The sequence below is a fragment of the Etheostoma cragini genome, chromosome 11 (genome assembly GCF_013103735.1).
Source record: "Etheostoma cragini isolate CJK2018 chromosome 11, CSU_Ecrag_1.0, whole genome shotgun sequence".
Taxonomy (NCBI): domain Eukaryota; kingdom Metazoa; phylum Chordata; class Actinopteri; order Perciformes; family Percidae; genus Etheostoma; species Etheostoma cragini.
This window is the reverse complement of record NC_048417.1, coordinates 24,000,944-24,024,528: the sequence shown is the minus strand read 5'-3', so window position 1 is coordinate 24,024,528 and position 23,585 is coordinate 24,000,944. Positions and strand designations below refer to the sequence as shown.

Genomic DNA, 23,585 nt, shown 5'->3' with positions numbered 1-23,585 from the left:
CTTCAGTTCATTATCCTAAAAGACAAGACTTAATCATCATGAAAAATATTATTGTTTTTTAAATGTTGCAGCTCCTCTTGTCAAGTTTTCACCAATGTCAGAAATGGATCGAAACAAATTTGTAGAGATTGGAAACCCCATAGTGCTCTACTGTGAGCTGTCGGACCCTGCAGCACCAGTGCACTGGTACAAAAATGGGGTGGAATTACAGACAATAGAGGGTCTGCATATCCAATCAGAAGGCACCATGAGAAGAATTGTCATTCAATCAGCAGAATTCTCACATTCGGGAGTGTATTGCTGTGATGCCGTTGATGACGTCATCAGGTTCAATGTGGAAGTAGAGGGTGAGTGGAGTGAGTTTCTGACAATGCTGGTGTCAATTACTAACCATCTTTATTGTCACTTATTACCCCCTTATTCTTTTCTTATTTCAAAATGCATTTATCTTCTCTTAAAGTCTGACTCATCAAAACATAAAATTCACATTTTAACAATCCATTAAAATATCTAAATATCTATAGCCCCACCTGTGAGGTTTTCAGCAATTCCAGATGCGGAGAGGAACAAAACCATCGAAACCGGCAGCCCCATTGTTTTATGCTGTGAGCTCTCAGATCCTTCTGCCCAGGTGCACTGGTACAAAGATGGGTCAAAGCTCAATCCTCAAGCTGATGTAGAAATTCTAACTGATGGCTTGGTGAGAAAATTGATTGTCCATTCAGCAGAATTTTTCCACGCTGGGTTATACTGCTGCAAGACAAAGGGTGACACCATCACGTTCATTGTGGACATCAAAGGTGATTGGTTTTACCTTACGCAATTAACAAGCTCCTCCTCAGCAAAGCAACTAACTCTGATGACACTTTTGTATGTTGTCTGTTGCCTTTGTTCTTAACACTCTTAAGAAGTGCAGCTAAACTGTCACCTTTTCTTTGACTGCAGTACAGCATGTTAGCAATTTAGTTGTATTTTTTAGATTATGATGAATAATCTTAAGCGCAGACATGAGGTTGATTTAAGGTTGACATAAGATCTAAACATATCTGTAGCTCCACCTGTGAAGTTCTCAGCAATGCCTGGAGAAATGAGGACCAAGTTGATCGAAGCAGGCAGCACTATTGTACTCCAGTGTGCGGTGTCGGATCCTGAGGCCCATGTTTGCTGGTCCAAGGATGAAATGCGGCTCATTTCAAACTCTGGATTAGAAATCAACTCAGAGGGCAACATAAGGACGTTAGTTGTTCAGTCTGCAGAGATGTGCCACTCTGGTGTGTACAGATGCACTACACAGGATGATACCATGGAGTTTCAAGTGGAGATCAAAGGTGACTTTACACTTTTTATATCTTGTGCGTTAAATTTGTAACCACCAACTCTTTTTAGATGCCACTAATAATTTCTGCTTGAAGTGTATGGTTTGACGCACTTTTCGTGCACATAACTGTTAATGCACTAGGTAATAATTAGTTTTAATCATTTGTTTTGCAACTGCTGTGACCTAAATTAAAAGTCCCCAAAGGCCGTTTCATGTGCTGCTCAGCATTTACATTTTTGCAAGGTGTCCATTTCCACAGTCTTGATTTTATTTAGCTTTCCTGAATTTCCAATGCTAGCTATACCAGTGACGTACTCTACTATCTTTGACGTTGAGAGAACCAAGTCACTTGAAGCAGGCAAACTTTTGGAGCTGAAATGTGAGGTTGCAGACTCCCCTGTGCCTGTCTGCTGGTGTGAAGAGGCTGTAAAGCTCTGCCCGCAGAATGATTGGGATATACAGAGTAATGGCACGTTGAAGAGACTCATTATCCCGTCTGATGAGGTTTTGCCCTCTGGGCTATACAGCTGTGAAACCGCTGATGACACTAATCACTTCACTGGGGAAATTAAAGGTGATTTCTTTTTTTAATTTGTTGAATCTTAGAGAAAATACAAGAGCTTTCTGGTAACTAAATGCAACTAACACAATATGTGTATCTGTCTATCTGTCTGTCTGACTGTGTCAAGTGGTGTTTTGTGTTAAGTTTCTTAAACCATGGTAAAAATGTTTTCTCTACGGAATCCAAGTATTGAATCTATGTAATCCTTGAAAATTTGTTTCACATTGAATTTGGTCTGAGATAGAACAGATTGGTTTCCAGTTTGGGAAAGCTGAAACTATAACCCCTTTCTGAATCAGGAGTGTAAATATGCACTGTTTAGTCCGCAATTATAATATGAATCATCATCTTTAGCTCCAATGCTGCCGTTACCACCCTCACCAGAGGTTGTGGAGACGCCGTCACTTGAAGCAACCTGCCCGACTGAACCGACATATGAAACCTCAGGCCCTGCTTTCCAGGTGGATAAAGAACATGATTCTAACAAAGAGCCTGATTCTGAAATGGGAGGCATCAAGAAGACTCTTGTAATTGAACCAACTCATCCTTCAAACTCTGGAGCATACTATTGTGCAACAGCAGATGATGTTGCCCAATTAATAGTAAACAATCAAGGTGATTTTACAAATGTGTTTTCAGTCTAGTTATGACTAACTCTTGTGTAGCTTTTGGTCTGTCTTCTGATTTGTTGTTACAATGCAGAGCTAATATCTGTGACAATACATCACATCTAGGATAATAAACTCACTCAAATTATCCCCCCAATGATTGTCTGTAGTGCCAGCTCCAACATATCTGCTTGGTCCTGGTGTTGCAAAGACTGAGTCTGCGGAAGTGGACTGCCAAATTGTTCAGCAATTTGAGATTTCAGATCCCATTGCCAAAGCCTGTTGGTACAAAGATGGAACCCAGATCTACCCAAAAAGGGAAGCTGACCGTGAATCACAGAGCAGCAGCCAAACCGTGCCCCTCCAGTTACATGACTTGTCTGATGATGGGAGTTTTGGCTGTGAAACATCTGGTGATGCACAGTTAAATATGGACATGAAAGGTGGTGCTCCAAATTGTACTTGCACAATTACGAACCAAGTATTTAGTGACATACATGCAGCTATCACCCAGCTGATTGTTTTCTCTTTGGCTTTGTCCAAACAGCAGAGCAGCGTCACTGTGGTGACGAGATTGGTGAGATAGCTGATGCATCTGCCCAATACACTGTGGATGTCAAAGGTGATTTGATATATTTCATCAGTCATCCATCTTAACCAAGCACATACATGCCACTAACAATAGTGGTGTATTTTCTGTTAAATCCATCATCTGAGGCATCTGCATCTTTTTTCCTTTAGCCAATTGCTTTTTGCCATATTGAATCCTGGTCTCATGTTGTTTCCTGCAGTGATTGGCTCTTAATCAAACATGTGGGTGTTCAATACCTGAGTAGCTGCTCCTCATACTAACATATATGTTGTTTGTCAATTCATATTTCATTTTAACAGCCATCTTTGCTTGTAACAAGCAGCTTCCCACTCTTTAAGTCCATCTTATGTCTTATTCATCAGCAGACCCTTTCATTCACATTGCTGCCCTGAACCTTTCACCGTTGCAATGACAAGGAACTCTTATTAAGAGGAAGAAAATTCATATGCTTTTTAGGTTTTTAAGATGTAGTGTAAATACTGGTGGTATAACAGTATTAGGAATCAGGGGGAAATATAGGAGCTCAATCTCAGACCAAACCTGGTCGATCTTCTTGTTTGTCTTTGCAATGAATTATCCCATAACTCCATGCTAACCCACACTGATGCAAAATTCTGTTATAAGAAGAAGTTTTGAGACCTACAACCACCTAAAACCTTTCTTTGTGTACATCACAATGCTTATAGCTACATCGCCAAGGCTCTCTTCTGAACAAGAAAAGAAGTCCACTGAAGAGGCCTTTCCTGTTGAAGTTGACTGCATGTCATCAAAATGCAATTCTGGTACCTTCTGTGGCGAGAGAGGAGATGCACAGTCATACGAAGAACATTCCATTCATATGCCAACTTCCCAGTCAGCATGTGGATATGTGACTGAATGGATTGCACCTAAACAGCCAAGGGAGCTCTCTGACAATCAACAAACAACAAATGCCCAATCTCCTGTTTACTGTAACTCTGTAAAGCCAACAATGATGCAATCTGACACACATCATCACACTAATAAGCTCAGAGAATCACATGGTGAGGAATTCATTTACTATCTACAGCATGCCAAAGCCCAATCTGAAGAGCTTGATAATTCCCCCCAGACAGCTGTCAAGACAGATGAGATCTGTAATGTTCAACAAACTGCAGCGGTTGAATCAGAGGAAGTCACTCTCAAGACTCTAACTGTCCAATCAGAAGAGCTAAATAGCTCAAAACAGATGTCAACTGTCCAGTCAGAGCTAGGTAACCCCTTACAGACTTCAACTGCCCAATCAGAACACATTACAAGCCACAAATCAGTCAAGTTCTGTAACTCTTTAAAAACAGGAACTCTGCAGTCAGAGCAGCCCTTTATATGCTCAAACACTGTCCAACCAGAGGAGTCCTTTAAATCCTCAAACACTGTCCAACCAGAGGAGTCCTTTATATCCTCAAACACTGTCCAACCAGAGGAGTCCTTTATATCCTCAAACACTGTCCAACCAGAGGAGTCCTTTATATCCTCAAACACTGTCCAAACAGAGGAGTCCTTTAAATCCTCAAACACTGGCCAACCAGAGGAGTCCTTCAAATCCTCAAACACTGTCCAAACAGAGGAGTCCTTTAAATCCTCAAACACTGTCCAAACAGAGGAGTCCTTTAAATCCTCAAACACTGGCCAACCAGAGGAGTCCTTCAAATCCTCACAAACTGCAACTGTCCAACCAGAAGAGTCCTTTAAATCTTCATCCACTGCAACTGTCCATCCACAAGAGTCCTTTAAATCGTCACACACTGAAACTGTCCGACCAGAGAAGCCCTTACAATCCACACATACTGGAACTCTCCAATTAGAGGAGCCTTTTAAAACCTTCCAAACTGCAATTGTCAAATCAGAGGAGCGCTGTAGCTCAATACAACTGGCGGCTGCTCTGTCAGAGAAGCTTTTTGATAGCTTACAAACTGAAACTGTCCATTCAGAGGGACCCTATAACTCCTTATGGACTGCAACTGACCAATCAGAGGAGTTAAAGAGACCTCTACAGACGTCAACTGAACAACTGTCCACCACATCCCCCCAATCATTTGACTTATATAACTCTGACGAGGCAGAAACGGTCAAACGAAGAAAGCATTATAACTTGCGAAAGTTTGTGCATGTCACATTGGATGACCACAAAGACCAAGCAGTACCTAACCACTCGAAGGTACTGTATCAGTCCAAGACCACAACAGTCCCTGCAGAGTGGCATCCCACCATGAATGCATCAGAAGACCAAGTAAACTGCATTGTTAACTGTGGGCAGAGACCGTCTTCCCAGTTTGCAGTGTCTCAATATGTCAAGCAGACACCTACTGTCCAATCAGAAGAGATCTATCTATCAAAGACATATGACAGTCACTGGAGTGACAGTGTCACTGCAAATAAGGTGGCTGTTGAAGGTGATTTAAATGGTTAGCATTATCAAACAAAAATGGACCGGCACAATGTTGCCATTGTGTAAAATGAAGAGATTGCTTGTTGCGATCCTTGACACTTTGACAATTTCTACATTTACTTACATGATTTTGTTTATACTTAAACTACTTTAGTAGTCAATGTAAAACTTTGAGCTTGAGTGGTCTGTGAGGAATATTAAAGATAGGGAAAAGAGTAAATATATAAGCTTTAAATCCTAACTTGAATGCCTAGTTATCTCAAGTCTAACCAAATATACATTGTTAGATTACTAATAGCATAAATACATATATTTTAAATTACTTATTTTAACTCTTAAGATGTATTGGCATGACTAATCTTGATTTGCAATGTCGCTCTTCTGTTTTTTGAAAGCATCATGTTTGCTGAAGTCAGTAATAGTGATGCAATTTTCTCTTGATGTTACCTCAAACATTCCCAGCTCCACCCGTGAGAATTACAACACATTGTGAGGCTGAAAGGAACAAGTCTGTTGAAGTTGGTGAACCCATAGTGCTGCGGTGTGAGATATCAGATCCTAACGCTCAAGTTAATTGGTACAAGGATGGAAGGGATCTACGTGAAGCAACTGGGCAAGACATCCTGGCAGAGGGCGCCATAAGAACACTGGCTATCCAGTCAGCGATGCTGTCTCATTCAGGGATTTACAGCTGCAAGACAACCGATGATGCAATGCAGTTTCATGTGGATGTTAAAGGTGAAAAAAGTTGTTTTCATCTATTCTGCAAATAGATTTTAGTCAGGGTCAAGTGCATCCAAACGCCTTTGCTTCGCTTATAAAAAAGCAAGTTCTCATCTTAAGTACTTTTGAATGAATGCAATCAACTTCTTTCAAGAAACAGAACACAAGCAAAAATGAAGACACTGCCACGACATTTGTACAGATTAACAGCGCTTAGCTACATGCTGCTTATTTGTGCAGTTAGCACAATAACATCACAATGTGCCGTTTAGGTATTATTTTTATTAGTTATAAGTGGCCGCTTGGGAGTATGTAAAAGATGTAAGACTCTCTGCTCTCTAACTCCATTCTATCCAAAGGGGTAAGCCTCTCCTCTCTAAGCGTAGCTCCTTTCGGCGCCATTTTGATGCTAATAAGCCATTACCCGCTGTTAGCTATCAATGGAAAAGTGCTTCTAAGGGCGTTTTCACACCGACAGCCTTTAGTTCGGTTGAATCAAACTAGAGATTGTTTGCTCTATTGGAGCAGTTCCTTTGGGCAGGTGAGAACCCGTTAATTGCCCTCGGGTGCACACCAAAAGCGGACCAAACAAGCGTACCAAGACCTGCTTGAAGAGGTGGTCTTAGTACGCGTTCAATCGAACTCTGGAGCGGTTTGTTTGTTGTGAGAACGTGATCCGTACTCGAAACTCACCAGCTATACAAACCCTGCCAGTCTGAGCTGATTTCTCCTGTAGTCAGGAAGCTTAGCAGTCTGAGCTAATGTCTCCTGTAGTCAGGTAGCTTAGCGGTCTGAGCTAATGTCTCCTGTAGTCATGTAGCTTATCAGTCTGAGCTAATGTCTCCGGTAGTCAGGTAGCTTAGCAGTCTAAACTAATGTCTCCAGTAGTCAGGTAGGTTAGCAGTCTAAACTAATGTCTCCAGTAGTCAGGTAGCTTAGCAGTCTGAGCTAATGTCTCCTGTAGTCAGGTAGCTTAGCAGTCTGAGCTAACGTCTCCTGTAGTCTGGTAGCTTAGCAGTCTGAGCTAATGTCTCCGGTAGTCAGATAGCTTAGCAGTCTGACCTAATGTCTCCTCTAGTCAGGTAGCTTAGCAGTCTAAACTAATGTCTCCAGTAGTCAGGTAGCTTAGCAGTCTGACCTAATGTCTCCTGTAGACAGGTAGCTTAGCAATCTGAGCTAACGTTTGCTTTAATCAGGTAGCTTAGCAGTCTGAGCTAATGTCTCCTGTAGCCAGGTGTGTTTAGCAGTCTGTAATGCGAGAGCAGTAAACTGTAGCAGCTTGCAGTGTTTCTATCACAGAAACAGACTGCGGTCAAGCTAACCGTCTGTCATTTGTATGTCCGTGGTTGAAACAAGCTAAAGTTGGAGACAGAAGCCGGCAGAGCAGAGCAAAGTCTTGGTGATGTAGTAACGTCTCAAACAAAGTCTGATCATTTTAATGAAATTACCTGGTTTAACCATGGAGATGCAAGAAATATGCACTAGTCCATAACACAGGACCTTGTTCCTGTAGTACTTTATTGGTCCATCACCCAGAAACATCCGACTAATAACAGGAGTTGATGTTGAGTTGCATATGATGTTGCATAATTTGTAATGGTGCATTTTGGTATGCATGGATTTTCCAGGTATGAAACCAAACCAAACCAAACCGAGCAAGGGAAAATAGCTCCAAGTTTACAAACTCACCAACTGATTGGGACCAAAGCAAACGAACTACAGGTGTGAAAACGCGCTAATATCCTTCACTGGTCTCCAGTAGCTACCTACCCACCTACTAAAGTAAAGCTGTACTAAAGTGAGCTAATCACTTAGCCATGGTAAAACCTTACCTGACATTGTGAGGCACAGCCGTTTTGCTTCTTCTTTTTCATGTCTCAGTGTAGCTAGTAAGGTAGCTCGTAGTGGTTTCATTTTGTAAAGAGATGAGCTCATACTCCCACCACGTAAAGTTGTTAGAGACAATTTTGCATTTATCAATATTGAGTAACATCTCTGTTGTCTTTTTTGGGAGGTGTTGAGTGCTATTCACTTACCAGTATGATGGTGAACACCCTCCTGAGCACATATTTTAGTTTTTCAGAAAGACTGACAAAAGAAATCGATGAGAAAATTCGTTTTTTGGCAGAGGCTACCGGAACAGATTGTAGCTTACATAAGAGATGCGGCCTCGTTTGGCACTTGTCAGTCAAGCAAACATGCACTGAAGATACAGTAGCCTTCTCTTTAAGGCTCAATATCCTAATAAATATTTTTTTTCTAAAATCCCTACCAGAACAGACAAACAATATTGGGGCATTTAGATTACCCTAACTTCTCAGGTCTAAAGTCCTCAGTCACATCAAAAGAAAAGTAGGACAGCTGAAGTCGAGCAGCCAGGGTTTCATTAGTCCCTTTCATGTGCTGCTCTACCAGGCTAGCCACTGGAGTGACTCCAACTTTGCAGTATTCTGCTGGAAGTGCCAAGAAACTCTCTGTGCTGAATAATCCTACAAGCACATAGGCAATGCAAAATGTGTGTTTTTTTCTTAAATTTACTGAAGAACAAAGGCTTGAGACTGTCCAGGCAACCTTCAAACTTGAATCATGGGATGGATTAATTAATGAATTAATATAACATTTATTTATTTATCTTCATTTGCCATTTTCCCATAAAAGCTGACCGCGTCATTCCATTCAGTTGTTTTTAAAGTTATATTATTTATGTTTTACCTTAGGTTACATGTACAAAATATAATTTAAAAGCTACACATTTTTCTAGAAATACTGAATCAAAGTTGTTGGGCATAGATTAAAAAAATATAATCGTTGAATACCCTACTGAAGCCTTTAGTTTCACGATTTGTGCTTTGCTTTCTTTGGTTAACAACAGGATCTGTTTCACTGACCAATTCTATTTTACATTTAATCCTGTAGCTCCACTTCTGAAGTTTTCAACTTTATCTGAGGGTGATCAGAAAAAGACGGTCATGACGGGCTTTCCCATTGCTCTACAATGTGAGCTGTCAGACCCAACTGGACAAGTCAGTTGGTACAAGGATGGAACAAAGCTCTTACCTGAAAATGGTGTAGCCATCCAGTCAGCGGGAAATTTGAGGAGTCTAGTTGTCCCATCAGCCGAGCGGTCTCACACTGGCGTTTACCGCTGTGAGTCAAAGGATGATGACATCCAGTTTGCTGTGGAAGTAAAAGGTGATGCTCAGAAAATCTGTAGCGCTTTCACTGTGTTGCACGGCCCACTAACTGCAGCAGGTGATTACGTCACGTTTGCCCAATCACCTAACAGAAAACAGTGAATTTTTCTGCTTCCCCAATCAGGTCAACTACTTTTCTAAAAATATACAGAAAAATATTTCCTCTGAAATAATTTAAGTTCAATTTGTTGTTTTTTTATTGTTATTGCATGATTGGTCTTCTAATTAAAAATAATTTCCTATTACATCTAATCCTGATACCCAATTTTTATCTAATTGAAATTAGATAATTTAGGACATCCTCTCTCCATATTGAATGAAAACATGCAGCTTCATAATGCAGCTTCTTATTATGCATTTCATGTGTCTTGTTCTTTTTCACTTAAGACACTAACTAAATACTTTACCACAAACAAACACTGTAACTTTCTTGTTTGTCTCTTACCTGTGATTTTTTCTGTGCTTTAAATGTCAGTGTACAATAACTGTAGAAATTACAGGCCTTGGTTCTTGCTCTTTTAGCCCTTTGAATATTTTTTGTTTTTCTTCATTGTCCTTGTTAAGCAGGTTGTGTTTATGTTGTATGTTATGTTGTCCTGTCTTGAAATTCCTTGCCATTGAATAGTTTAGTTATTTAATTAATTCAATTAATGATATTTATGAAGTTTTATTAAGACACTCTTTTTGCAATATCTGAAACCTTTAGCACTACCTGTGAAGTTCTCAGAGCTTCAAGAGAGTGACAGGACCAAGTCCGTCCAAGAAGGTTCTCCCATTGTCCTCAGCTGTGAACTTTCTGATGACCCTTCTGCTCATGTCGACTGGTACAAGGATGGGTTGAAACTCCTACCACAAAACAATATGGAAATACAGTCAGATGGTCTAACAAGGACACTACTCATTCACTCAGCTGAAAACATACATGGTGGCACCTATGAATGTTCAACATTAGCCGACACCATTGCATTTAAAGTGGACGTAGAAGGTGATTTATTTTCATCCTTACTATCTCTTATGACACCTACCGTGTGCGTGCTAAACTAATTGCTTTGTTTTGAATGCTCATGAGAACATGGTACAGTATGAGTGGCTGGGCAGTGTGTTTTGTCCACTGTTGGTGATTGCATCTCTTATCCAAAACCCTTGTTGTTCCCTTCTCTTAGGCCGGTCGCCACAGATCATGCCAATCCCACTGTCAGAAAAATACAAGATGATTGCACTTGGTTGTCCAATTATCCTCCAGTGTAAGGTCTCAGAACCTCTCGCCCAGGTTTCCTGGTTTAAAGATGAGTTGGAGCTTTTTTGCAAAACTGGCCTTGATATGAAAAGAGATGGCACCCTGAGAAAATTAATAATCCATTCTGCTAAGGTCACTGATTCCGGCCTCTACAGTTGTAGCCTAGCTGATGATGTTGTGGGATTCCATGTGGACGTCGAAGGTGATTTTCTTGTCAAGATGAACATCTTAGTATTTTCTTAAATCCACTAACTTTACACTTCTTTGCCCAATTACATCTAAATGTATTTAGAGTTGTTGTAACACTGTCTGAAAACACAGAGCTTCATATGTTGTATACTATGCTCAAACAACCAAACCAAAAGGTTTGATGATCGTTGCTTTTTAAATGATGTTCTGACAGCTTAATAACAGTGTTGTGCAAATCTTATAATACCCTCCAGCTTCTCCTGTGAGGTTTTCAGCCCTTCCAGTGGTCGCAAGAAACAAATTTGTTGAAGCAGGCTACCCAATTAAGCTTCAGTGCGAAGTGTCAGAGCCAACTGCCCAAGTCTATTGGCACAAGGATGGAGAGCAGCTCTTTCCAAAGAGTGAATGGGAAATCCAAACAAAAGAAAAATTGAGAGCGTTGGTTATTCCATCAGCAGAAGTCAGACACTCTGGGTTGTACAGCTGTGAGGCCGCAGATGACCGTATAGAATTCAAGGTGGATGTTGCAGGTGATCTAAGTATTTTCAGCTTTGTCAGAATCACTAACTTCTTTCAGTGAATGTCTGGCTATTGGATCAAATTTTTATTTTATTCTATTATACTGATAGTTTTGGTGGAAATATACACCCTGATAGAAAGTGTAATGCTATCACAGCTTACTTAAATTTGACCATTGATTAATATGTAAACAAATAGATATTTTTCAATGTTGCTATTTTTTTAAGAAGCAGTTTTGATATGTAGGTCTAATGTAGGTCCATGTCATTCTTTCTTTAACAAGCAAGTACTGGTACTTATAGGCCCATTCAGACTGGACTTTGTTAAGAGCATGGTGATACATCTGCATCTTAAAACTGCTGAAAAGTTGAATCAGTTGATCAAATTTCTTTGTGTAATGTGAAAAAGGTTGCCTGTAGTAACAAAACACAGCAAGCGTTCACTAGACTGCAGTTTCCCTCAGTTCCACAGAGAGTTTCATTGTTATTCAGCACATTGCTTTGGTTTTTACAGCCAGCTACTTTAATGTCTGGTTTAGTCTAAATCCCCGCATTAACGCTGTTTCCAGATGCAGCAGGTTACTGTTTTATCTGATACACAGGCGGTGTGCTTCCTGCCTAGCATCGGAGACTGACAAAGTTGTCAACTAGCTGCTGAACGTAGTTGATCATTTACTAGCTAAAGAGACCGATATTTTCATCAGAAGTTGATGGAGAACAAAACAGAGCTAAAATGACAAAGGGCCACAAACAAAACTCCAAATGAATGATACATTTGCTCTTTGTCTGTTCATGCTGATTTAACGGCTCTGTTGGACAATGGACAAAAAAATGAGTTTTGTGTTGCATTTTGCTGTATTGCTGATTTCATGAGAGTCCATGAATCTAGCATTGTTAATGTGAGTGATCTCAGTGATCTCACAGTCAACCTGTATGATATGTACATTATCATACCAAACCATTTATATACCATCTGTTCAAATAAACATTTACAGCCTTCAGCCTGTAAATCCAAGTGTTACATAGCATACGTAGCAAATCAGATTTTTATCTACTGTTCAATGGATTGAAATTCCTATAGCACCAGTTTGATTCTCAGCTGTTCCAGAGGCTGAGAGGAGCAAATCTGTTGAAGCAGGCAGCCCGATCGATCTGCAGTGTGAGATCTCAGACCCTACAAGCCAGACCTGCTGGTGTGAGGATGGATTAAAACTCTTGCCGAAATCAGGAATGAACATCGATTCAGAGGGCAAAGAGAGGGCACTGGTTATGAAGTCGGCCACGTCTTCATGTTCTTTGGTGTACAGTTGTAAAACTGATGATGATGATGATGATGATGATGATGATTCAGATTTCAACGATTTCTATGTGGAGGTGAAAGGTGATATGCTAAGCTTTTTCTCAGAAAGTTGTCATTGTAGAGTTTGATACAACTTCATGACCTCTAATAACTAAGAAGGAAGCAAACCCTGATCATCATCACATTCATCACAGCTTATTCCCTTCTAAATGTCCTAATTAAATGCTTTTTTACACGTGCTTTACATTTAATAGCATGTATTTTAACACAACTATGGTAATTGCATTGCATTAGCGCACTGCTTCATAAATAGTTTTTTAAATTTTCTATAAAAGTGGATTAACACCCACTGATCATTATGTATACAGAGAATTGTGATCTAGTTGGCAAGGCTTTAAATCAGCATGCTTATGCATAGGAATAAACAATTACTTCCATGTTCAAGCAACAACTCACTTCTTTTGTGTACCGTTTTCTGCAGCGCCACCGGTAACATTTGTTGATATCCCAGAGGAGGACCTTTTCAAGAGTGTTGTGGAAAACGAACAGCTTGTCCTGTCATGTGAAGTATCAAGTTCTGATGGTGTTGTCCATTGGTACAAAGATGGAACTGAAATGCAACCATGTAACAATATTACAATGCAAGCAGAGGGCAACACAAGGAATCTGATTGTACATTCAGCCCAATTGTCCGACACAGCCACATACACATGCCGTGCAGGGGACAACGTTCTAATGTACAAGGTTAACATACGAGGTAATAAAATGCACAAAAAAATCCCTTATATTGACTTACATGGACAATGTTTCAATTGCATATAATCTTCTATCACAGAACCCCCGGTGATGATAATCTACCCCAAGGAGGATGTCCACCTTGACCGTCATGTCCCTGAGGAAATTATTCTGAGCTGCGAATTGTCACGTCCAAATGGTGTTGTCAGCTGGTACAAAGATGGCCAAAAGCTGCAAGAGAGTGAGAACATCAAGCTCAAGATTGAAGGCCCTTATCGACGGCTAAAGATTATTTCTAGTGGTGTCGAAGATTCTGGAGAATATGTTTGTGATACAGCTGACGCTTCAATATTCTTTCACCTTAGTATTACAGGTAAAATCCCTAAGTCTACATAAAGAATGTTTGAATGTATTTAAGTATCTCAGTATTGTATTAGCACAAATGAAAATGAGTAGATTTTGGTATCAGTGTGCTTCAAACAACTTCGTCTAGAGAGAAACACGCCAATACCCATTTTGAAATGGCTGCAGTTGAGGGTTGGTTGGAAAGCCATCAGAAAAAGGGTTTAAGAGTGACACGTATAAAATAAGTTTAAATACTGCTAGTTTATTACTCCCCACAAATCTGTCCACTCCCTATGTGATGGGGGCATGCTTGTTGAGTAGTCATTTTTAGAAAGACAACAACAAGTTTAACATTTGAAAGGTGGGGAGGAGGGTTCAGACGCTGTTCGATGACCTAAGAAGCATTTTGTTTGAAGCACACTAACACCATTGCCATTGCCAACGTTAGGGGTTAACTGATTCATCCAGGATCAAGATGTATCATACACAGTCCAGCAGGCAATATATGCATCAATTTGACACCTCAAAAACCATGTAGATTGTCTTGTACCATTTGTGAAACTAATGACAGATGGCTGAACTGAATGATAACGCCCATTTCCAGAACCTCCAGTGCGGATTGTGTCCCCAAGTCAGTCCCAAATGGAACTGTGCCAGCAGACCTCTGAGAGGATGGTATTGAGCTGCGAGATTTCACGGCCCAATGCAGTGGTACGCTGGTATCGAGACGGATTGGAAGTGGAGGAGAATGACAACCTTATCTTAGAGGTGGATGGTGTATACAGAAGACTTATTATACCAGAAACTACCGTCAAAGATTCAGCTGAATATGTCTGTGATACTGCAGATGAGTCTGTGACTTTCTTTGTAAACATAGCAGGTAAAGGACACTAATAAAGGAAAAAAGTAGGTCTTCTAAATACATTGCTCTGTCAGTGTTTATCCGTTTCTAACATTTTCTAAATACACAGAGCCTCCTGTTCGCTTCGTACGTCCAAGAAAGATGGCAGGAAGAGTGGACAAAGTGGTTGGGGAGACTCTGGTTCTAGACTGTGAAGTTTCAAGATCAAATGCCGAGGTCAACTGGAAGAAGAATGGGGAAGAAGTAGAAGACTCCAAAAATATCACCATCCTTGAGGATGGTGTCATACGTCAACTAACCATTCACTCACTAACAATGGAAGATGCTGGAAAATATGTGTGCGATGCAAAGGATGATGTGATGGATTTCACTGTAAACGTGCAAGGTAGGATATTGTACTTAAAACTATAACTTCAAAATGACATGGAGCCCCCAAAGTCCCAAAAGATGACAATCTTTACGAGTTCTTTATATTGTGTACTCAAGATCCAGACAATGAAAGACTGGAAAATCTATGCTTATTTAGACCAGATCATTGACTTCATCCAGATACTAAGATGATAACTTATGAGAAGTTAAAACAATCTTTTGGGGTGCAGTTGTCTCAGTGCCTAGAGGATTTTCTGTTCTAATAGAGATTTGTATTCCTTTCCAGAGTTACCTGTAAAAATTCTTGGAAAAACCAATGCAAAGACAGAAAAGCAGTTCTTAGTTTCAGATGACATCATTCTTGTGTGTGAACTATCAAGACCCAATGCCTCAGTCAGCTGGTACAAAGATAATCAGCTAATTGATAACACTGAGCGATACTGTAGCGAGGAGCAAGGCGTTTTCCGATCACTGGTTGTCTTAAATGCTGGGCTTGAAGATTCGGCAGAGTACACCTGTGATGCATTGGACGATAAGATGGTCTTCTATATTACTGTCAAAGGTAATCCTTTTATAAAGCAATAATAATTGTATCTGTATTTCCTTTAATCAGGACAATAATGATACATCTTTTATGTTCAGAACCTCAAGTAAAGATCATTGGGAACTCAGGCCACCCAGAGCATCACATCCTGGTAGAAGGAGATGACCTTATTTTGGAGTGTGAGGTGTCTCGGTCAAACGCCACCGTTCAGTGGTTATGCAATGGCGTGATACTGAAACCAGACACTCGTATACAAATTGACAGCTATGATGATGTGAGGAAGCTTGTCATCTCTGGACTCCAGCCCTCCGACTCTGGAAAATACATTTGCGATGCCATTGATGACAAACTGACAACAATTGTTGAAGTCCAAGGTAAGACTTAAATTACTCTGAGACATATATAGATTGAATTTCTGTAGGTTCGGCTTGATTTTGGAATCCTATTGTTTCATGTTTAAACATTGAATTTACAAGCAACCTTTTTGTAAATATATTTTTTCTCAGAGCTGCCAGTCAAGTTTGAGAATAAAAAAGCAAACAATAACATCTCAGCCTATGAAAATGAGAGTGTTACGCTGTGTGCCATTGTGAGCCGAGAAAGAGCTAATGTTCGGTGGCTGAAAGACGGCCAACTATTGAACGGGGACAACATTCACATCTCCAGTGAGGGTAATACCCACAAGCTCACCATTAATCCCCTGCAGCTGTCAGATTCTGGGGAATATGTCTGTGACGTAAACACAGATGAGATGTATTTCAGTCTTTTAGTCAAAGGTAAGCATTTGGCACTCCTAAACTAAATCGCCCAATATTTCCAAGTAAACATACTTGATTGTTTTTCTTTATTCTACTCATCAGAAATGAAAGTGAAATTTATCCGACCACTGGAGAATGCTGTGTCTCTGGAGGGCAGTAGCCTTATACTACGATGCGAGATAAACAAGCCCAAAGGAGATGTCCAGTGGCTAAAAGATGGCCAAGAGATCTCATCGAGCCGTCGGCACACGATAAGGGCGCAAGGCCGCGAACGAAGCTTTACCATCCACCAACTAGTGAAAGAAGATGCTGGAGAATATGCCTGTGAATCCACAGATGACAGGACCTCAGCTACTGTCACTGTAGAAAGTAAGTTTAAATAATTCAACATGTAGGAAGGTCAGAGAAAAATAACGTTTTGAAAATAGTTTTAAAACACTTTACATGTATGTGCTATATTAATATTTTGAGCACAATGAATCTAACTCAGCTGACTGCTTTGCCTTCAGCTCCCCGTGTTGTTGAGTTCATAGCAGAGCTCCGTAACATCACCGTCTGTGAGGGAGAAGATGCAATATTTAAGTGTGTGGTCTCACCAGAGGACAGTCGGTTGGTGTGGAGCTTAAATGGCAAGCAAGTTGCTCTAAATGAGCGCACTGTCACTTCAAGTAACGGACTATGCCACATGCTCTGCATCCACAACTGCATGGTTTCAGATAGCGGCAGAGTAACAGCTGACGCAGAGGGGTTGGTTTCAGAGGCACAACTCCACGTTCAAGGTGAGAGTTGTTCTCCCATTCATTAACACTAACTATACATTTGTGTTAATGTATCACAGAAACTACATTTAACAACCATTTTTTTGTTCAATAACCTCAGATCTGTCTGTTAGCGGTAACCTTATTTTTGAGTTATTGTCAGCAACACTGGACGGATAAACATAAAAGTTCTGTAAGAGAGTGTAAATGCCTGTGTACCATTAATACTACATTAGTATATGTTTATATAAAAAATAATGACCTTTTCAGTCAAGTTGAAATTGTTGCACAGGCGCCTTTGACGGCTAGTGCTTAGCAGCTTCTCCTGTTAGAATTCCTCTGGTAACTGAGAGACACAAGTGGCTCAGTGGTCTTTGGGTATGTAACGCTGCAGGGGGCTCCTTTAAGCTTTATATTTGTTGTGTGCTTGAACTTTTAATAATAGTAACCTTGCAGATTTTTTTATGGTCTATATTGTAATTTGCTTTGATTATTGTAGAATTAACAAACAAATTAAATACAATTCTTTGATATGATAAATGCTGCTATCTAGTAATTCCTTGAATTCATTTTAGAGCAACAGGTGTTGTTTACCAAGAAGATGACACCAGTTGTAGCTGAAGAGTACAGTGAGGCAACTCTAGAGGTGGAGGTGAGTCTGGATTCAGGAGAAGTGCAGTGGATGAGGCAAGGGGTGCTGATCCACCCTGGATCCAAGAATACCCTGAAACACAAGGGCCGAAAACACAGTCTCACCATCTACAATCTGGCCATGTCTGACCGGGGCACCTATAGCTGTGAAACCCTCCATGACCGCACGCAAGCCCAGCTCACAGTGGAACGTGAGTGTGCACGTGTTCTCACTATGCCCTGTTGTTGTTGTTTGTTTACCACCGTTGCTGACGACCCAACCTCCTGCACACCCCCCATTACTGCTTCTTGTAAAGGCAAAGCTTAATTAACTGAGTAAGAGTAATTTGAGTGACTGGGGACCAGGGTGGCTCTTGTACTGCAGCGTGATGGCGACCAACAGGTGATATCCTGGCAGCCCAAGCCTTCTTTAGTATTAACACATGATGATTTCATTATCTATGTCAAAGGCAAATCAGACTCCATTTTTAAAGGAAGTGCCTGATAGATAACAAGTTAAGATTGAACGCTGTTCAATGACTAGAATTCCTTTTTGCAAAGTTAAATTTTACCTATGAACAAGAAACACTTACGTTTCTTGAAAGTAGGTAGCTCAACACACCATAAAACATCTTGAAGTGATTAAGACGTAGTTATGCTTGTTTTTCTTTGAGCATGCTTCTTATATTTCTTAGTCCTATGATCCACAGGCCAGTCAGTGAATTAAAAGCTGTTCTTTCAACACTATTGTGGGTGGGAAGGGTAAAGTCAGGACTTCAGGCTGCTGTTGGCACCTCCTATGAATTTGGATCTCCTCTCACTGCATCTAAATTTACATCTGGCCTTCAAAACTAATGTTGCTGTCATCAGGTCTCCAAAATAAACACTCCTTTTTTTCCACAGGGAATGCTCCTCCGATAGAATAAGTGAAAAATGTTGGCAGTTTCAAAGCTGGCTTTTGTGTAAAGCTCCATAGTCAAATGACTAAACTATCGGCGTGTCAAGATGTGCCAGCTTGTATTGTTTAACTGCAGACTGTACAGAACAGACTTCAGGCCTATTCTGTAACACAAAATGGACACCATATCTGCTCAATGTTAGACTGGAATGAAAATACTTGTTACGGAGGCCTATCTTTTAAACATTACCTTTTGTTAAACTATTATTCAGGTTATGTTATACTAAAAAAGTACCAAGACAAACAACGGCCGTGAAGCTAAATGTACTTGCACTTGTTAGAGTACTGTTTTGCCTTATACACAGCTCTGCAAATTTCTTAACAGCTCGAAAAATCACAATCAAGAAAGGGCTGACTGACATTAAAACCACAGAGAGAGAAACGGCATCTTTTGAGGTGGAGCTCTCCCATCCCGATGTCCCAGGAACCTGGATGAGAAACGCAGTCCAGCTCAAGCCGACAAATCACTTCCGTATGAGTTCCAAAGGACAAGTCCACAGTCTCACTATCTCTAACCTATCAGTGGAAGACACTGGCACCTTTATGTTCTGTGTAGAGAATCTGAAGACGACTGCAAGGCTTGTTGTGAAGGGTAGGTCATTTAGGAAGAGCTTTTGCCAGTGTTTCAACAAGCAGATACCAATGTTTCCTTTCACTATTGTAGAAATATAACAGCATAATTCAATGTGGTCAAATTTTTAAACTAGTAAAAGTCAAATTGAGGAGATGCATTTATTACAAGGCCATTGTGTTGTCATAATTAACTAATCTACAATATATACTTCCCAATCAAAAGGTGACAGAACATTTTGCTGTTACCTCAAGACTGGTAGCTAAAGTGGTGCACGCAGATCAGACCAGATGCCAACCAGTTGAGGCATGATAATAAAATAGAGTGATGGCTCTACTTCTGTTGGCTTTATCCAGGCTCACGTTACAAACACAAAGAAGCCTAGCAGGACCCAGTGAGAAGTGGTAGCTCTGTCCCCTCTTATCTGTCAGCTGCTAGTTTAATAGCATGCTGTAAAATGTATGCATTATGGTATCAATCATGGTGAATTAGTCCCCATTACTGAACCATACTGTTACTTTTTGGTGTGTTTATGGTGTTACTTGGTGTCTTGCTTATAGAAATTTAAGAACCTCTTTTTGCTTGCCTAAGTTAGCATGCTGTTTCTCCAGAGCCTCCAGTGACCATTTTCAGAAAACTTGAAGACCAGAAATTCCCTGACGGTGCAGTAATCTCTATCGAGTGTGAGCTGTCAAGACACAATGTTGATGTGAAATGGATGAAGGCAAGTTGTTGGATTTCTTGTTTTTCAACATAACATTTTGCAAAACTTGAGAGGCAAAAAAAGCTTCACGATGAAAAGAAAAAATAGATATATCTAACTTGAAAGCATCCCCAGCAGAATGCGAGTGTAATAGACCTCTTAGACCAAATGCGGCAGCGACACCGCCCCCCCTTTGAAACCCATTACTTCCAATGGCTTGCTCGGCACGACGGCAGCTTTTTGCTGCATCAAGCAAAGCCCTGGTGCAGTATACTGCTATAGTTCAAACTGTTTGGTCTGAAAGGCCTGAAACTCTTCAACCGGTGGTTCACAATAGCTTTATTGGTAATTCTAAACTACAAAAAATAAATAATAAAGTCACTCGTTATCAATTACAATAGGAAACAAATATTGACCAACCTTGTGCCCTTATCAGCTACTTCTTCAAAATAAAAGCACCGGCCTTTATGAAGTAGCTAAAGGACACAATTAAAAAAGCATCAGCAACATTGAACAAACACTAAAACAACAGATTGCATGATAGTAAGATGATAGTAAGATCGTATCGGAAAAGCCAAAATATTTGTAAACAAAGCCTTTAAATATGCTTCAACAACGTTTGAGCTCAATTCTTAAAGTAGCCCAAAATACATTTCTGCTCAGTTATATTTCGCCAACTTTGTGTTTATCAATTTGGAACAATAATAAGTAAAAAATTATTAGGCCTAATGAATTGGAACTAAATCAGTTTTTTTCTTTTTATCATTTTCAGAACGGGGTTGAGCTGAAGCCAAGCAAGGACTTGCGCATTTATGCAATGGGAAGGAAACGGTTTCTACAGATCATGAAATGTCATGTCAGTGATTCTGGCTTGTACACCTGCGATGTCGGAGATGCTACTACATCCTGCACTGTGGAGGTCTACGGTAAAGTCAACTACAGAAAAGGGCCTCCAGTTTTACAGTGGTATACTATAGTGGTAAGGGTTGCCTGAAGATGTGTAATACAAGAGAACTGCACAAACAATTTAACAATACATGGTTGGGAAAGAGGACAAAAACACCAGAAGCCCAGACTACCAAAGTTCTGCTGTGAAACTAGAGGCCATAGAGAGGTATTGGCTGAGTAAGCTCCAAAAGCTGTTTACAAGCACTTTATACCAGTTATTTATCAAAACATGTGTCTACCTCAGTTACAGGGCACATGGGTTAGCTATTGAGTTGGGCATCGAGAAGCGATTCCTTCTTGGACTTGTTTCAAAAATTAAGTTTCCAGTAGAACTGTTTCATTATTAGAATCGTTTGGAGGACTGGGTTTAAAATCCGATCATCGCTTACCAATTTAATATGCGCAAGTTTTGGTTTACGTAAGCAGCCAGGCGCTCTGGTGTGGCTTTATTTTACATTGAAATAGCCCTGGACAACTGCAACCCACCATTGAATCAAAAATAAAACGTTCCTCTTATTTGTGAAATAAGCATGTGACCCATTTCAACTCAAACCCTCAAAGAATCGGAATTGAAATGAAGAATTGGTATTGGAATCAGAATTGTTAAAATCCAAACTATACCCAACCCTAGTTAGCTATGGGTCAGTCATTTACTTGAAACGATGAGTTTCTTCATGCCCTCACCAACTTTATGGGTCATTCCTACTATGTAGTTCCAATTTAGCTTTCTTTACAGTCTATTAATAGGAAAATCATTTTAAGGCTTGTTAAGCTATAAGAAAACTAAATTGGTCCAAGTCAGGATATGGTCTAATAATTTTCACCATTCTAAGCATGCGACATAGGCCAAATGTCCACCCTGGTACCGGACAGTCTCCTCTCTATTAATACAGTTTGACTGCAGAGTTAATGTAACATTTATATTTTCGATGAGCTAATATGTCCCCAACCTTCCACTTTGAATATATTTTCACAAAGTATTCATAAATAAGCATTATCGTGAAAAAGACTTGTTCTATTTTAAAGGTAAAATGTAATTTCAATACATTTCTTTTAGATTAAAAAAGAAGGTTAAATGATTTCATTTGCCAGGTCATTCCCAGCAAGTGTCATTATTAATTAAAAATGTGTTAATTTTATTTAATTATAAAAAAAAAAACTCAGGTAACAAGATGGAAATAAGAGAAATGGGTGGACCTCACACCTGTGAACAAAAACACATTGTATTTAAGAAAGGCAAAACAGTAACAGGATGGGACATGTTATGCTAATGTTACTACTCATGTGATTAAAAACTGAGATTTTAAACATTTATTAACCATATTTCCAGGGTAATCATGTAATGCATTAGTCAAGCATTTTAAAACCTTGAAAAAAGGTTGACAAAAGAGTGATACTTCTGCTTCGTGTAGGTGATTAATTCCTGTCAAAAATGTATTGTACTTCCAGAGTCATGTGACTAAAGGACTAGTCCTGAGCCTTGTTTAGGGGGATTTAGATCAGAGTAACAGGGGGGACAGTCGACTCAGGGACAAAACGAATTAAAAAAAACTTTACATTTGTATTAATAACAACAAATTAATTAATTATTATTTATTTTTTAATTAATCCTGGATACATAATATGATTGTGTTTTATAGTAGAGGTGGGTTCACCGTGTAATCTTTTAGAAACACATATTAGACCAGTTTTTCACAACAGTCAATATATGTTATATCATGGCACTGAATGCTAGGAATTACCCTTATATTACTCAGTGCTAAGCTAAATTCACGCAGATACACATTTCTTTAATGGTAACATTCAAAATCACGGAAATTAACAACAGGACCCGTGAGATATTATGTCATTGTGTCAGGAACACATAGGTACTGAGATAAAGAATGTATTCACTTTACCATTGTTTGTATTCTGCACGCTAGCTTACAGCGTCGATAGAACTGAGGCTTTAATGTTATTAATTCCACCTGCGTTAAACTCCTTTGACAACTCAAAATGTCTACTGTGAAAAAGCTCTATGAAAGAGTGTAAATGATGTCAAAGAACAAAGTGTTAAATGCTTTTAGACTGTGTTGGACGTTTTAGCATTCAGTATGACAGAGACACACAGACCTAGCTGTTAGCACTCTCAATGCTAGCAAGTGATGTAGGCTAACGTTTAGCTTTGTCACAGCTAGTCCAAGTAGCTATATATATATGTATATTCACAGCATGTCAACCCTTCAAGAGCCGTTAGCTTGGACATGCCATGTAGGATTATTTTTTAGCAACAACAACAAAGAAGAGAAAAAGCACTTACCATACCCTCAAAGTGCCAGATAAGCGCTGCCATCTGTGATGCTCCTAGCCACTTCTTTGTTAGCTGCTGTAATTTGCTGCTACTCTTTAATGCTGTCTTTATTATTTTCTCTGGGCAAATGCTATTTGTATTTAGCCAGCAATTAACGTCTTTCACCCATTCATTAACAAAAGTTCAAACAAATAATGTACCAACACAATCTTTAGGGAGGCTGCTAGCTTGAGAAGCACCTAGCATAAATGTGTACACTAGCTCACTCCATGGATAAATAAGAGAACTTGTACAGGTCAAGTCAGTTATGCCTGATTAGACTTTTGTTGATACTTCATGTAAATTTCAGCAAAGCTCCACCCAACTTAAACCTAAGCGAAGGTCTAATTAGCCAGAATAATTTAAAGCACCTGTGTGGGTGGGCAACATTTCAAAGTCTTGATACATATTGAATTTGTTTTTCTTC

General features: G+C 39.8%; 1 protein-coding gene and 1 long non-coding RNA gene across 10 annotated transcripts in view; one reads left to right on the top strand and one right to left on the bottom strand.

Moving 5' to 3' along the window:
- The window catches only part of LOC117952500 (obscurin-like protein 1), a 37,659-nt gene that overhangs the window by 7,586 nt on the left and 6,488 nt on the right, over window positions 1-23,585 (top strand). Inside the window, exons 7-33 of one of the 9 annotated variants that reach the window (XM_034884840.1) lie at window positions 72-347; window positions 525-800; window positions 1,053-1,328; window positions 1,617-1,892; window positions 2,235-2,495; window positions 2,659-2,931; window positions 3,036-3,110; window positions 3,767-5,491; window positions 5,950-6,225; window positions 9,127-9,402; window positions 10,111-10,389; window positions 10,568-10,843; window positions 11,085-11,360; window positions 12,448-12,729; window positions 13,130-13,405; window positions 13,484-13,756; window positions 14,333-14,608; window positions 14,700-14,975; window positions 15,246-15,521; window positions 15,602-15,877; window positions 16,010-16,279; window positions 16,364-16,630; window positions 16,771-17,040; window positions 17,595-17,861; window positions 18,933-19,199; window positions 19,790-19,902; window positions 20,654-20,807. In XM_034884840.1, the coding sequence (XP_034740731.1) occupies window positions 72-347; window positions 525-800; window positions 1,053-1,328; window positions 1,617-1,892; window positions 2,235-2,495; window positions 2,659-2,931; window positions 3,036-3,110; window positions 3,767-5,491; window positions 5,950-6,225; window positions 9,127-9,402; window positions 10,111-10,389; window positions 10,568-10,843; window positions 11,085-11,360; window positions 12,448-12,729; window positions 13,130-13,405; window positions 13,484-13,756; window positions 14,333-14,608; window positions 14,700-14,975; window positions 15,246-15,521; window positions 15,602-15,877; window positions 16,010-16,279; window positions 16,364-16,630; window positions 16,771-17,040; window positions 17,595-17,861; window positions 18,933-19,199; window positions 19,790-19,902; window positions 20,654-20,807 (8,364 nt within the window). The remainder of the gene's footprint in view (window positions 1-71; window positions 348-524; window positions 801-1,052; window positions 1,329-1,616; window positions 1,893-2,234; window positions 2,496-2,658; window positions 2,932-3,035; window positions 3,111-3,766; window positions 5,492-5,949; window positions 6,226-9,126; window positions 9,403-10,110; window positions 10,390-10,567; window positions 10,844-11,084; window positions 11,361-12,447; window positions 12,730-13,129; window positions 13,406-13,483; window positions 13,757-14,332; window positions 14,609-14,699; window positions 14,976-15,245; window positions 15,522-15,601; window positions 15,878-16,009; window positions 16,280-16,363; window positions 16,631-16,770; window positions 17,041-17,594; window positions 17,862-18,932; window positions 19,200-19,789; window positions 19,903-20,653; window positions 20,808-23,585) is intronic. The other 8 variants (XM_034884842.1, XM_034884841.1, XM_034884843.1 and 5 more) reach the window with 8 other exon arrangements.
- LOC117952522 lies at window positions 9,274-23,305 on the bottom strand. The gene is made up of 5 exons (XR_004658434.1): window positions 23,129-23,305; window positions 13,445-13,614; window positions 13,105-13,258; window positions 10,117-10,250; window positions 9,274-9,387 (listed from the first exon to the last, which is right to left on the bottom strand). It is a non-coding gene; the product is annotated as an uncharacterized LOC117952522 (long non-coding RNA).